The 15,044-nt window shown below is 42.6% G+C and overlaps 1 protein-coding gene across 1 annotated transcript in view; it reads right to left on the bottom strand.

The window, feature by feature from the left end:
• Window positions 1-11,900, bottom strand: part of GTF2F2 (general transcription factor IIF subunit 2) — a 154,595-nt gene extending 142,695 nt beyond the window's left edge. The window contains exon 1 of the mRNA XM_078433441.1: window positions 11,664-11,900. Within this exon, the coding sequence (XP_078289567.1) occupies window positions 11,664-11,729 (66 nt within the window). The 5' untranslated portion in view covers window positions 11,730-11,900. The remainder of the gene's footprint in view (window positions 1-11,663) is intronic.
• Window positions 11,901-15,044: the final 3,144 nt, after the last annotated feature.

Here is a 15,044-nt window from a genome sequence, read left to right as displayed (position 1 = left end):
CTCCTCCATCATACTGGCCTGGCAGAAACTTAATCTTCATTAAAGCCAATCTATCTGCTACTTATTTTATTAATTAATTTATTGGTTTTATTTGTGTTACTTCTCCACACTGCACCTGAGCAACTGGAAAAAAACACAGTGATGCCAAATAGTCTCACTTGAAATATATGGCTACTAACATCAAGTCAGCCCTTCAAGATGCTTGGCAATTTAACTCCATCTGCCTAGTCAGTTCACTCTCCCACCGCAGATGAGTCACAGGTTCTCTTCACTCTTAAACCCACAACACCTCTCCCTTCCTTCTCCCCCTGTGCTGATAACCTGACTTCCTCTACCAACTGGGAAAGAGGATCCAGAACACCTCTAAATCTACCAGGTAGCCAAAGCAGGAGCCGTTTATCCTGACTTCCCCTCTAAAAACAATACATGAACAATGGCCAATCCCTCCACTTGTGCCCTGAATTTCTTCCCCTGTAGTCTGATCAAGGACATCTTTCCTTCAATTCTACCCTCTCTTTCCTCTCTCCTCGAATCATCCCCCCCATCAGAATGATGATGACGACGATGACCGTTGACACTAGAGTGCTTACCACACGTGGCAGGAACACTCTTAAGATGTCCCCCAATCACTGTGTGAAGATGTCACTTCCTGACCTTCACACCATTGTGTAATCACCTCTTCTTGAGTGATAAAGGGGCCTGTGACTTGTTTCTAATCAATACAATATAGCAAAGGTGATGGGATGTTACTCCCCTTCCCCTTTGGCTAGGATACCTTTATTCTTTTATTTAATTAATTGTTTCCATTCATTTTTATTTTTTTGGCTACAAAATTTGTTCATGTCTATTTTTTTTTTTTTTTTTTAAAGTAGGCTCCACACCCGGTATGGGACCTGAACTCACAACCCTGAGATCAAGAGTCACCCAGTGACTCATCACAACAAGTGCACTTCTTAATCCCCATCACCTCTATCTCCAACTCACCTCCCCTCTGGGTAACCATCAGTTTATTGTCTATAGTTAAGAGTCTGTTGGGGCGCCTGGGTGGCTCAGTCGGTTGAGCGTCCGACTTCAGCTCAGGTCACGATCTCACGGACCGTGAGTTCGAGCCCCGCGTCGGGCTCTGGGCTGATGGCTCAGAGCCTGGAGCCTGCTTCCAGTTCTGTGTCTCCCTCTCTCTCTGCCCCTCCCCCGTTCGTGCTCTGTCTCTCTCTGTCTCAAAAATAAATAAACGTTAAAAAAAAAAAAAAAAAAAAATTAAAAAAAAAAAAAAAAAGAGTCTGTTTCTTGGTTTATCTCTCCACCGCCCCCCCCCCCCGCCACCATTTGCTCATTTGTTTTGTTTCTTAATTCCACATAGACTGAAATCATAGGGTATCTGTCTTTCTCTGACTGATTTGTTTCACTTAGTATTATACTCTCTAGCTCCATCCATGTCACTCATTGCATATGGCAAAATTTCATTCTTTTTTTATAGCTGAATAATATTGCATTGTATATATAAATACTACATCTTTACCCATTCATCAATCAATAGACACTTGGGTTGCTTCCATATCTTGGCTATTATAAATAATGCTGCCATAACCAAAGGGGTGCATGTATCCCTCTGAATAAGTGTTTTTGTATTGTTTGAGTAAATACCCAGTAGCATGACTACTGGGTCATAGGGTAGTTCTACCTTTAACTTTTTGAGAAGCCTCCATACTGTTTTGCAAAGTGGCCACTCCCACCAACAGTGCAAGAGGATTCATTTTTCTCTACATGGGATATTACTTCTGTGATTAGGTTACATGAGATGGTGACTTCTGTGTTGCTTCTCTCCTTGTTTTTTTAGTCTGCACACTTCGATGAAGTCAGTTGCCATGCCGGAGAGGCCCAGGTGGCAAAAAACTAAGGAGAGGCTCCAGCCAACAGGCAGGCAGGAAACACAAATGCTCGGACCAATAACCTTGGAGGATCTGAATTCTGCCAACCAGAGAAAAACTTGGAAACAATCTCTCCACAGTTACTACTTCAGATGAGACTCCAGCCCTGGCTGACACCTTGCCTGTAACCTGGGAGAGACTCTGAAGCAGGAGACCCAATTAAGCCCTGCCAAGACTCCTGACCCACAGAGTCATTTTGCAAATGAGGTAACTGAGGCACAGGAAGATGAGCAAATTTGCTAATTTCAAGATCACACATCTATTAAGAGCAGAATCTATAATTCTTTCTATACACTGTCCCATTTTTCTGCCTCTCGTTTCAGCAAAGCGCTTTGAAAGCATTGTCTCTGCTGGCTGACTACAGTTCCCCCCTTGCCATTTTGTTTTACTATAGACAGGCTCTACTCTCTACCACTCCACTGAAACTGATGACCCTACTGACCAAGTATCTCCACACTGCCAAGTCAATGTTTAATCCTCATCTTTAACGCCACTCAACAATATTTGAGAACTGTTTCCTCCTCCTTCAGACACTTTCTTCACTTGGCTTCAAGTCACCACAATCTCTCTTGATTTTCCTCACACTTCTCTGGCCTCTCCTTTTAGGTCCCGACACATCTAGATTCTCATCTCCCTGGCCTCTCACCTTTAAAAGGCTCTGGCTTCATTCCTCAGACCACTCCTCTTCTCTACCCACACTCAACTTTATGTAATCTTATCCAGTCTCGTGACTTTAAATACCATCTGTAAGACAACTCCCAAATTTAGAGCAAATCCAGGCTCTCCCCCCAAATCCCAACTTATATATCTAACTGCCTACTCAAACTCTCCATCTGAATATTCACTAGACATTTCAAACTTAAAATATCCATACCAGAACTCTAATTTCTCCATCATAAACGTGTTCCTCATGCAGTTTTCCATGTCTCAGCAAAAGCTCCATTCTTCCAGGTACTCAGGCTGAAACTCCGTGGAGTTACTCTGAATAGCTCCTTTTATCTCACATTCCACATCCAACTGAACGACATACCCAGTCAGCAATACCTTCAAATTGTATTAGGACTCCAGCCCCTTCTCACCAATTCCAGGCTTACCATCCTAATGCAAGCCACAATCACTTTTTATATAATCACATTGGCCTCCTATCCGATTTCCTACCTTCCACTCTTGTCCACACCTCGCTTATTCTCAATACAGCAGCCAGAGTCATCATCTTAAAACATTAAGTAAAATGATACTGTTCTCCTCAAAGCCTTTCAATTATTTAATAGACGTGTACATAGTGCCTACTACAAGCCAGGTACTTTTCTAATCACTTTACAAATGTTACTTCACTTAATCCTCAGAACAACTCTATTATTATCCCATCTTTGCAGATAAAGAAAATGAGACCAGAGAGTTATTATTTGCCAAGGTTCTCACAATTACTAGTGAAGCCAGGATTCTAACCTAGGCAGTCTAGCTCCATAATCACCGTGCCACGTTGCCAGCTCTACGGCTACTGGCTCCCCATGTCACTCAGAGTAAAAATCCTATAATGTCTTGCATGTTTCAGGCCTCTGCTAGCCCATGGCCTCATGTCCTTCTACTTTCTCTCACTCACTTGACTAACCACACAGACCAGCACCTTGTGTCTGCAGGCCTTTGAATTGCTGTTATCTCTGGAAAACTCTTCCCCCAGATATCTGGAGGGCATGCCCCCATAATATCCTTTAGGTCTCTGATCACAGACCACCTTATCAGCGAGGCCCTTTCCCCACCCTATTTAAAACAGCATCCCCAGCTACTTTCTATACATTTTACCTTATTTATTTTTCTTCAGAGCACTTATCACCTGCTATATATGTATTTGTTTACCATCTCTTCTCCCTCCCCATTAGAATGTAATCTACAGAAGGCAGATATTTTGTCTGTTTGTTTACTGCTATATCCCTAGCAGCTAGAATAGCCTGGCATTTCGCAGAAGGAGTTATTTTAATAACTGAATATTGAAGAAACATGAGCTAATGTTAATGTAATAAAAATGACAGCAGTTAACAATGGTGGCATTACTGGGATACATCTACGATACAGAATTTAATTTTAATATACCTCACTGCATTCTCAGAGAGAAACTTATTTCAGAGATCTACCTTAGAATAAGGGGAAGGAAGAAAGACACCAATAGTGAAGTACATCATTTTCCAGTTTGCCTCTGTCCCTTATTGCTGGTTCTCTGAAATGCTATTAAGATAAAGAAAAGACAAAAATATTTTAGAGCACAGGAACACCTGAGGGAACCACACTTCTTTACTACATTAACCAGGTCAGAAGAGTCTCTGATCAAACTGCTAAAGATGACAATTTAGGCCACCAAACAAGCAGAAGTTCTAAGTACAATATATATCATACACTAAAACAAATTAAGAATCAAATTCAGGGGTGACTGAGTGGCTCAGTCAGTTGACCATCCGACTCTTGATTTTTGCCCAGGTCATGATCCCAGGGTTACGCTGAGCGTGGTGGAACCTGCTAGAGATATGCTTTCTCTCTCCCTCTCTCTTTCTCTCTCTCCCCTTTTGCCTCTACCCCATTTGCATCACTCTCTCTCTTAAAGAAATCAAATTCACTACAATACATTGTATCTAATACGAAGCAACTGACAACTTAAAAAAAGAATATGCTTCAGAAGTTAATTGATAAAAATAAGTTTGGAACTCATACTGCATTGTCATCATTATAATAAAATTGTAAATTCCCAGGGAACCCCACCAGCTTATTTAACTCAAAAGGTTGCCAAAATTCTATACCCTTTTGATGAAAAACAGAACACAATGAGGATAGTATGTCAATCATGTACACATAACTCAAAAGCAAGAACTTATGGAAATGAGCTTCCCAGAAGTTCCAGCCTATCAGCATTAAGTCTGGAAAAAAGGGAGGGAGACGGGGAAGAAAAACTGATATGGTCCCAAGCCTCTAAAAAAACTTTTTTTTTGAAGGGTTGAAGTTTTAAAACATTTTCTTTTCTTTTATGTTTTAAAAAAATTGTATATATTTAAGGTATACAACATGATTATTTGATATACATAGTAAATTGGTTACTAGAGTCAAGCTAATTAACATATCATGTCCTCACATAATTCTTTTATAAGAACACCCGAATTCTACTCTCTTGTACATTTTCCCAAAACACTCTTGTCAACATGTCACGTATGAGATATGTGTTGTTTCCACCGTCTCCACATTCATTAAAGAAAATTAGATGGAGACAAGATAATAGGCACAAAAGGAAATGTTTTCTCAGATTTCCAAAAACAGCGACAGAAAATGGCTCACTTAAGCAATACTTCCTCAGGGAAATTTCCCTTGACCCTTTAAACTAAGTCAAATTCCTTTATTATCCACACCCACCGAACAGTATTCGGGGCTTCGGTGTCCTTATCTGTCTGTAACTGTTTTCATTAGGACTAATATTTGACTGATGTCTGTCTCCTGTGGTAGACTATAAATCCTATTTCACAGAGCAGGGGCCATGTCTGTTTCTGCTCACCATAAAAGACTCGGAGCCTGGCACAATGGTCAGCAATCAAAGCTTGTGGGATGAATATACCCGCCCACCGGTTCAGTCCTGGCAGGCAGAGTACTAAGGTCAACCATGACTTTGGAGCCAAGGTGCTAAGGTGACATGTATAGACATTACTCCCCTAAGCTTCTCTGCCAACTTTGCTTCAGCAAATGTCCAGTTCCCCAACTACTAGTCTCCAAACCCTGTTTCTCCCAGAATACAAGCAAATTAAGGGCATTGCAATGGAGACATTGCACCCCATTTCCCCATTTAGGACCAAAGGCCTTATCCTCCTAGCTACTGGGAGTGTGGCCACAAGATAGCCCTTAGCTGTTAGCCCTCTTTCACATTGCCTTCACTGAAGAGAGGCCCTTTTGCCAAATTCATGCACTCTTCCTGGGACAAACCACATGCAATGATTGGTCGATACAGGGTATACCTCACCCCAACTCCTGACACCTGGAGGGCTCCCTATGGAATCATCCTCAGCTCTCCTACAGACTGCATTATACCCTGTGCCCAATTCTGTTTAAGTCTTTTTCCTTCCACAGGTGATGATCCCAAGAGCACTCCCTATTAAACCTAATCACTTCGGAATCAGCTTCCCAGGAAATCCAATCTATGACAGGCAGCTTTTACTCCCATGTTTTTTGAAGATCACGATAAGGAACTGACAAGACCCAAGGTCACAGATATGAAATCCCCACATCACCTCTATTCCCCAGGGAGATAACTCATAAAAGAGCCCTAAGCTGTAAAAAGGACATTTCCCATCTTAGCATATAAACAGACCTAAATTTGTTTGTGTTTTTAGGTTGATTTATTTCTTTTGAGACGGAGAGTGCACACGCACACGAGTGTGTGTGGGGGGGAGGGGCAGGGAGGAAGGGAGAGAGAGCATCTCAAACTGGCTCCACACACAGTCTCACAAACCGCATCATCACCTGAACCGAAATCAAAAGCCAGCTGCTTAACCAACTGAGCCACCCAGGCACCCAACAGATCTCTAAATTTAAATCACTATACCATGGTTGAGTAAAATAACCTCCTTAAGCTTCAATTTCATCGTCTGAAAAACACACAGTAAGTATCTACTTCCCAGGTTTGCTTTCTATAAAATATTAGGCATATATGAAAGGTAAGTTCCTTTTTCTCCTGCAAGGGTTAGGGGTATCACCCATTCCAGTAGCATCTCTCTCTGGTATACAGCTTTCTCTCTGCCCACTAATGTCCAATGGTTTATCTATCTTTGAAAAAAATAGAAGCTGTACTTGCTGGCATTTCAGTTGTTGAATGAAGGACATAATATTCACTGGGGATGATGTCCATCCCTTCTGTCCTGATCCTCTTCTCCAACAAACATGAGTCAAAATGCCTAAAAGAGGAAGACTGTGCTAGAAACACATCTTTTTCCTGGCTAGAAAGCTGTTGCTTAGACCTACTGCAAACTTTCTAAATACCTCCACTTGTTCTTCCCCCAAAAAGAGGTAGCATTTGTTATAACTCAGGTCTCGGTATGATATTCACTACTTATGAAAATCCCACCACTCCTAATAACCTTGCTAGCTTTATCTCCTTTTTTCCCATCATGTACCTTACCCTCCAGCCAACCATAACTAGAGATGATTTTTCCAGAAGTCTAAATATGGAAGCCAAACAACTAGGCTAAAATATTTTTAAACATCCTATAATTTTTAAATCATGATTTGGTGTAAGGTGTGTAACAGTGTTGTGACCAATTGCCAACCTAACTGTAGCACAGACTGGGCAACAGGAACAGGGTAATGCAAACTACAAAGGACTAGCTTCCTGACAAGGTAAAAACTGTGACTTTATGTTTTAGCAGATGACATCTATCATAAAGTTAAATTTAATCGTGTCTATTACCTATCAAAACCTGTTTGGATCATCAGTCTTTGAAGATTTTCAAAACTCCCAGAAATGGCATTTCATGAAGCCAGAACAGTACAGGTACTGGATATTCTGGGACACATTCTACTACATTTGCTTTTTCTGGAACACACTCTAGTTCTCCCCAGCAGTGTTGGGAAGTTTTTCCTAAACTGATCAATTTCATAAGCTCTTCTTAAATGTAAACTTCCCCATGAAGCCTCCCCTGTTCCAGCCAGAAAAACAACTATTTTCCTGCTCAAAACTGTCAGAGATCTTAGGTGTATATACCTTACTGTATTTATCCTGTTTTATGCCTTTCTAGTGATGGAATTAATATGTACAAGATGGTCCATAAACTTTGAGATCCTCTAGAAAGAAATTTACATATCTTGCAACAAATGATCCTCAAAGAACAGAACTCAAAGTATTACTTATAGTGAAAATATTAACATAAAGAGAAAAGACCTGAAATCTTTTAAGTTTATTTATTTTTAGTGAGTGAGAGTGAGTGAGTGAGTGAGTGAGAGAGAGAGAGAGACAGAGAATGAGTGGGGAAAGGTCAGGGGGGAGAATCCCAAGTAGGCTTTGCCTTGTCAGTGCAGAGCCTGATGACACAGGGCTCAATCCCATGACCGTGAGATCATGACCTAAGCCACAATCAAGAGTTGGATGCTCGGGGGACCTGGGTGGCTCTATCAGTTAAGCAGTTGACTTCAGCTCAGGTCATGATCTCACGGTTCGTGGGTTCGAGCCCTGCAACGGGCTCTATGCTGACAGTCCAGATCCTGGAGCCCATTTTGGATTCTGTCTCTGTCTCTGTCTCTCTCTCTCTCTCTCTCTCTCTCTCTCTCACTCCCCCTCCCCCACTCGCACTCTGTCTCTCAAAAATAAACGTTAAAAAAAAAAAAACAGTAAAAAAATAAAAAGAGTCAGACACGTAACCAACTGATCCACCCAGGCACCTCAGACCTGAAATTGGTGTGTAATTCTATTCACAAATTCTGACTGGATAAAAACAAAGACATGCTTTCTAATTAATATGTTATATTTTAATATCACACAAGGAAAACTGAAAATGAAACTGACCATTACAATTTGATGTAGTCATATAATTTATTCCTATAATTCAGAGATGAAAATCCAAGTATGCTCAAGTATGGGCATGAAAATCACACTGGATATTAAGGCCGGGGCAAATGAAACAAGTTCAAAATACCTGAGAGCTGTTCAAATCAAACCCCACTGTCTACTGGGTCTCCTTTAATGGAGCAGAAACAAAAGCTGTCAAAGGGGGTGTCTGAGTGGCTCAGTCAGTTAAGCGTCTGACTCCTGATTTCCGCTCAGGTCATGATCTCATGGTTCGTGAGTTCGAGCCCCATTTCAGGCTCCGCACTGGCAGCGTAGAGCCTGGTCAAGATTCTCTGTTTCCCTCTCTCTCTGTCTCTCCCCTGCTTGCTTTCTCTCTCTCTCAAAATAAAAAAATATTTTTTTTAAAAAAAGTTGTCAAAGAAAGAACATGAGTAGACTGTAGAGCAGAAAGCATTTGCTACCAATTCTCATCATCTTTCGGAGATAAATTTGTAAAGGACAAGAACTGGCAAGAAAGTCCTTTCACACCCTGGAAAGACCTATGTGCAAGCCTGTTATTTTCTTTAATATATAAGATTAGAAAAAGAAGATATACTGTATGCCAAGTTGACAGGAAGAAATTGTGATACTGCAAACAATAAGTAATGTAACAACTAACTTTACAAAACAAGAACAGGGATGGCTGGATGGCTTAGTCGGTTGAGCATCCAACTTCGGCTCAGATCATGACTCTGCAGTCTGTGAGTTTGAGCCCGATGTCAGGCTCTGTGCTGACAGCTCAGAGCCTGGAGCCTACTTCAGATTCTGTGTCTCCCTCTCTGTCTCTGCTCCTCCCCAGCTCGTGCTCTTTCTGCCTCTCAAAAATAAATAAACATTAAAAAAAAAAAAAAAAAGTACAAATTGTTGAGTTCTTTTTAAACAGATAAAAGGTATTCAAATACCCATACGTGAGAGAATACTAATGTTTTTTAAATTTCATTTTAGATTATATTCTTTCACATCTTCATTTAGTCAGTCACCATATCCCAACAATTTTTACTGAAAAAGTTTCCCTAACTCCTCAGACTTATCACATACCTATGATGCCATGATAATTTTTAATTTTTTAATTTTATTTTGAAAGTTTATTCATTCTTGAGAGACAGAGACAGAGCGTGAGTGGGGGAGGGGCAGAGAGAGAGAGAGAGAGAGAGAGAGAGAGACACAGACACACACAGAATCTGAAGCAGGTTCCAGGCTCTGAGCTGTCAGTACAGAGCCCAACGTGGGGCTCAAACTCACAAACCATGAGATCATGAGCTGAGCCGAAGTTGGACACCTAACCAACTGGGCCACCCAGGCGCCCCATGTGATTTTTTAAAATTTTGACTCTGCTAATCTTCCTCTCAAGCTTCCGCTGCCCCCCTGAATTATCTGCATCTTTGCCTTACTCAAAACCTTCCAAAAGGTTCCTCACTTCCTGTAGACTAAAGTTAAGACATCCCCATTTCACAATAGGGTAAGTATATGGTCCCAACTTTCTTTACACAAACCCTCTTGTCTAGGCAGAATAATCTCCTTTGTTTTACAGGACACACCATGTTAACATGCATTTTCAGTCTTGCACTTCTGTTCCACTCTCCGTAATATACTATGTTAATGCCTCAGTCCACCCATCCAAATCGTGTAAGGCGAACAATATTCATTGAGCATTTACTGTGCTCCAAGAACTAATGCATCATCTCAAGTTCCACTATTTTTTCAAGCTCTTTCAGTCTGCAAGGGAGATCTCCTCCTTAATGATTCTCCTCCATTGGGCATGCAACAGGAGAAATACAATAGGAGAAATTTACCCCGGCCTTTTAGGTCATACTGATATAGCTGTGAGATCAAATGAGCACCAGAGAGTAAAGCTGGAGTTGAGAAATAAAAACTAAGAGACTGTTCATTCATTCATTACACATCTGTTGAGCAATTCCATGTGCCAAACACAATTCTGGTTGAGACAAGAAAAGATTCCGTTTTCATGGAATGTGACTGTGTGAGTGCACCCTGCACCGGCACTAGAGAGAAGGAGGTAAACCAACACCGAACACATGAGTACATAATCACTTTAGGCTGTGACAAGTGCTTTGAAAAATATAGTACAGGTCTGACATGCTACCAACTGATCATAAGGGAGCTATTTTCGAGAGGTGGACAGGAAGCGCCTGGTTTAACTGATGAATACCCAGCCATGTGATAAAAGTTTAAAAAAATTAAACCAAAGGTCCTACACTTCAAAGACCATCATTATCACATTTTGAACATACATGTGTCTAAAGCTCCCCTAAGAGGCAACACTCTTCAATACGTAAAAGTAAAGCAAAGAAATAAACTTTGGGAGGCGCCTGGGTGACTCACTCGGTTCAGCGCCGGACTCTGGATTTCAGATCAGGTCCTGATCTCACGGTTCCTGAGTTCCAGCCCTGCCACCGGCTCTTCGCTTGACAGCCCCGAGCCTGCTTGGGATTCTTTCTCTCCCACTCTCTCTGCCCCTCCCCTGCTTGCACGCGCGCTCTCGCTCTCTCAAAATAAATAATCTTAAAAAAAAAAAAAAAAAAGGAAAAGGAAAGCACAAATACTGTGCTCACTCGGGGCTAATCAAGACTGCTGTTAAAAAAAAAAAACAAAACACTTATTGACGGCGGTGCTCTAGAAGAACACTCCAACTCAATGGCCTCTGCTTCCGTGAGTTCAGAGCTCTCTCAGCTCTCCTGGGAACTCCAATAAGGGCCATCAACCTAAAAGAACACGTTAAGGGCCAACAGGGACCCGTTCTACTTTCTGGACGAGAAAACTGTACAGAAGCTTTCACTCAACCTCTCTATGCAGACTCGTGACTAAAATCACTTTCACCCAAAAAAGATACAGAAATTCTTCAGTCTGGGGTACAATACACCACTCAAGTCGGAGAACAGCAAGACAGGACCCCATAAAAACGACATGGTGGGAAAAGGAATCCGTACCAGGCAGGTTCGGACTCCAAAGTCGCAAAGACACTGAAAAAGTCCCTCAATTAACTTCCTCGTCTGCAAACTAGCACAACGACTCCTGCCTCCGAAGATGTGTGTGGCTCTAACGAGACGGCTGTAGAGAACTTTAAAAGGCGCACGGAGTGGGACAGTCTCGAGTCATTTAAACTACTTAAACTAGCAGGAGCGCAAGCCGGAGCCGCGCGCACACACCTTGACAAGCCACACTCCGGTGTTCTGTTTGGCGCCGGTCAAATCGAGTTCCCCACGTTCGGCCATGGGTCTGTTGACGGCAGAGGCGAACCGACCAGAGCAGCGGCCCGGGAAGCTGGGGTCCTGCGGCACGAAGGACTGGAGAACCCGGTACGCCGCGGCCAGAGGCTGACTGAAGAAGCCGAGTCCACCCGCCAGGATATTGGGAATCCCCGGAAAGAGAAACACGCCGCTGGGAGGCGGGAACTGCGCCTGCGCACTGCCACCGCCAATACGGCGCGTCGGTGTGGACAAATTTCCTGGTTAGGCACCTTCTTGAGTGGGCGTGGTTATGGTAGCTGGTTGTGTCTGAGTGATGAAGACACAGGGTGGGAGGAGACAAAATGTCCACAATACATTTAAAGACCAGGTCAGCATAAGTGAAGAAAGACAGCATCAAAACAGAAAAATGGGGTTCAAAGAGACAAAGGCTGTAAATTTATGTCCAACCCTGGTCAAGGAAAAAGAAACATTTTTGGAGGCCAGGGTCGGAGTAATAAAAAGAATAAGTTAATTAGCACACGTGGGCACTGTGATCGGACTGTGTAGCCTTGGGTATACTGAAAACATTGTTTGTAGACCCGCAAAAAATAAAATAAAGTAAGAGTGTCTCAAGTGAGAGGCTACCCTGAGCACTTCCAATTAAACAAGCAGAGAGCGGCCCTTTTAGATTTCAAAACCCCGAGTCTATATAATTAGGTCAATTACAGTAGACATGTAAGATAAACCTGATTGTTAAATACCCGGCTTAAAGAGTTTCCTCTCTGTCTTCTCGCCTCTAGCATAAAATTCAATCCTCTTTACGAAGGCCCTCCTTATTTGATCTCTGCCACTCGATCTATCACACATCCAACCACATGCAACCATCAGACCTCCCAAACAGGTCAGGATCTTCTTCCTCAACTATTTCATAGCCTCGGCACACTGAATGCCCTTTACTCATAAATAGATGCCCTATTCTTCCCTTACCCTCATTCTCACCAGTGTCCTCTGATTGGCAAACTCCTACTTGGGTTTCAAGACTTATGGAAATGTCACTTCCTATGAAACCTTTTATTAACTTCCCCAGAGGAAGTTGGTTTTTCTTCACATCACAGTGTGATGCTTATCACCCTGCACTATGTATACATGTTTACATGCTGCCTTTGCTTTCTAGACTATGAACTCCTCCTAGGTGGAAATAATGTTTTATTCATTTTATATCCACAACAGCTAACACAGTGCCTGACACATTGTCAGATTTCAATAGGCTTTAGCCGAATGAACATTTGCTGAAAGAGAAACAAACAGTAAAACACTGTAAGAATGGCAAGTAATATATTGAATCATGCATCAGAGCCATGTGCACAATTGAGGAAATTCTGTGTCTGTGCAGCACAGAGCCAGGAAAAGTTATCAGGTTTCTGTAATCAGCTGGGAAAACTAATAGGAAAGATGGGAGACCAGGCATGGGTTGAAAAGGAAGGTTACATTCTTGTGTCACAGCTTACAAAAGGGTCTTAAAACATATAAAGGGTCAAGAGATCTGCTTTGAGCTTTGATCTTGATCAAATAGAAGGAATAGATTGAGATATGAGACCATGAGAAAATGGAGCCTGGAGCACCCTAGTAATGGACTTAAAAGGATTAAGACCTTGATCTATGGGTCACAGGAAGACTTAATATGAGTGTGTGTGTGTGTGGATGGGTGCATGTACAGCGAATGAGGGAGAACAAATGGGAAAAGAAGAAATGGCGAGAGAAGAAAAAAAGTGCAAGAATTTGAAATGATTACATAGGGTGGGGCACCTGCCTGGCTCAATCAGCAGGGCATGCAACTCTTGATCTCTGGGTTGTGAGCTCAAGCCCCAGGTTGGGTGTAGAGCTAAACAAACACACAAACAAACAAACGATTACATAGGGAAGGGTAAAAAAAACTATTTAGCACCCCATCCCCATACAGTGTTGAACAAGAAATAAACTTTTTTTTCTTTAAGTTTATTTATTTTGAGAGAAAGAAGAAGGGGCAGAGAGAGAGGAAGGGGCAGAGAGAGAGGGAGGAGCAGAGAGAGAGAGAGAGAGAGAGAGAGAGAGAGAGAGAATCCCAAATAGGCTCCGCACTGTCAGTGCTGAGCCCTATGGGGGGCTCAATCCTACCAGGTGTGAGATCACAACCTGAGCCAAAGTCAAGAGTTGGACACTTAACTGACTGAACCACTCAGGCATCCCCAAGGATTAAAGTTTCATCTCTCCTTTTCAAACTCCCAGCTTGAAAAGGGATGCTGATGAGCTGTGAGAGAAAAGGAGGACATGGGCTCTGTCATTGCCAGGTGGACTGGGGAGATCACCAGGCACTGAAGCCTCCCCTCCAGCCTGTCCCTGGGATGTTGTTGGAGGCTCTTAGTCTCTTTGCAAGAAAGAAATCAGGACCAGACGAGAAACAGTAGTTGAGCTGTGCAAATGAAGAGTTGATTAGAGAGTCCAGGAGCACCTGCTGGGGCTCAGTTGGCTAAGCATCCGACTCTTGATTTGAGTTCATGGTTCATGAGATCCAGCCCCAAGTCAAGCTCTTTGCTGACAAGGAGCCTGCTTGGCATTCTCTCTCTCTCTCTCTCTCTCTCTCTCTCTCTCTCTCTCTCTGACTACCTCTCCCCCTCTCATGATCTCACTCTGTCTCTCTCTCAAAATAAATAAATAAACTTTAAAAATAAATAAAATGAGAGTCCAGTCTCAAGATGTGAGAGCAGGGGAGCTCAAGGGAGAGCTGTGTGCCCTGGGATTTGGGTCCCTATCTTTCACTGACAGTTGTTACCAAGGGGATGGAATATTACCAAGGGCATGGACTTCTTTGGGAGCAGGGTTTCGCACCTTTTCTCCCTTACTTGATTAGGGTCTCTGGTCTTCCTCCTCTCAGGCCTGTCTGGTTTGATTCAGCTTTGTGTGGCTTTGTTTTGTTTTTTGTTTTTTTTTTTTTAATGTTTATTTATTTTAGGAAGAGAGAGAGAGAGAGCACACGCGCACAAGAGCATGCACCAGTGTGGGGAGGGGCAGAGAGAGAGGGAGAGAGAGAGAATCCCAAGCAAGCTCTGTGCTGTCAGCACAGAACTGGACACTGGGCTCAAATTCACAAACCCGTGAGATTGTGACCTGAGCTGAAATCGAGAGTCAGATGCTTAACCAACTCAAGACACCCAGATGCCTGTGGTTTTGTTTTAGAGAGTGCTGTCAGGAAAGGTATCTGATTTTCATGATAACAACCCTGACTCCGCCTTTGCTGGCCTCCAGCCATCCTGTTAGAACCTAACTAACTGCCTCTAACACTGCGAACCAGATTCACAGATTCACTGTGGTGACCAGCAGGGT

The sequence above is a fragment of the Panthera onca genome, chromosome A1, assembly GCF_046562875.1.
Source record: "Panthera onca isolate mPanOnc1 chromosome A1, mPanOnc1 haplotype 2, whole genome shotgun sequence".
NCBI classification, from domain to species: Eukaryota; Metazoa; Chordata; class Mammalia; order Carnivora; family Felidae; genus Panthera; species Panthera onca.
This window is presented reverse-complemented; position numbering and strand designations above follow the sequence as displayed.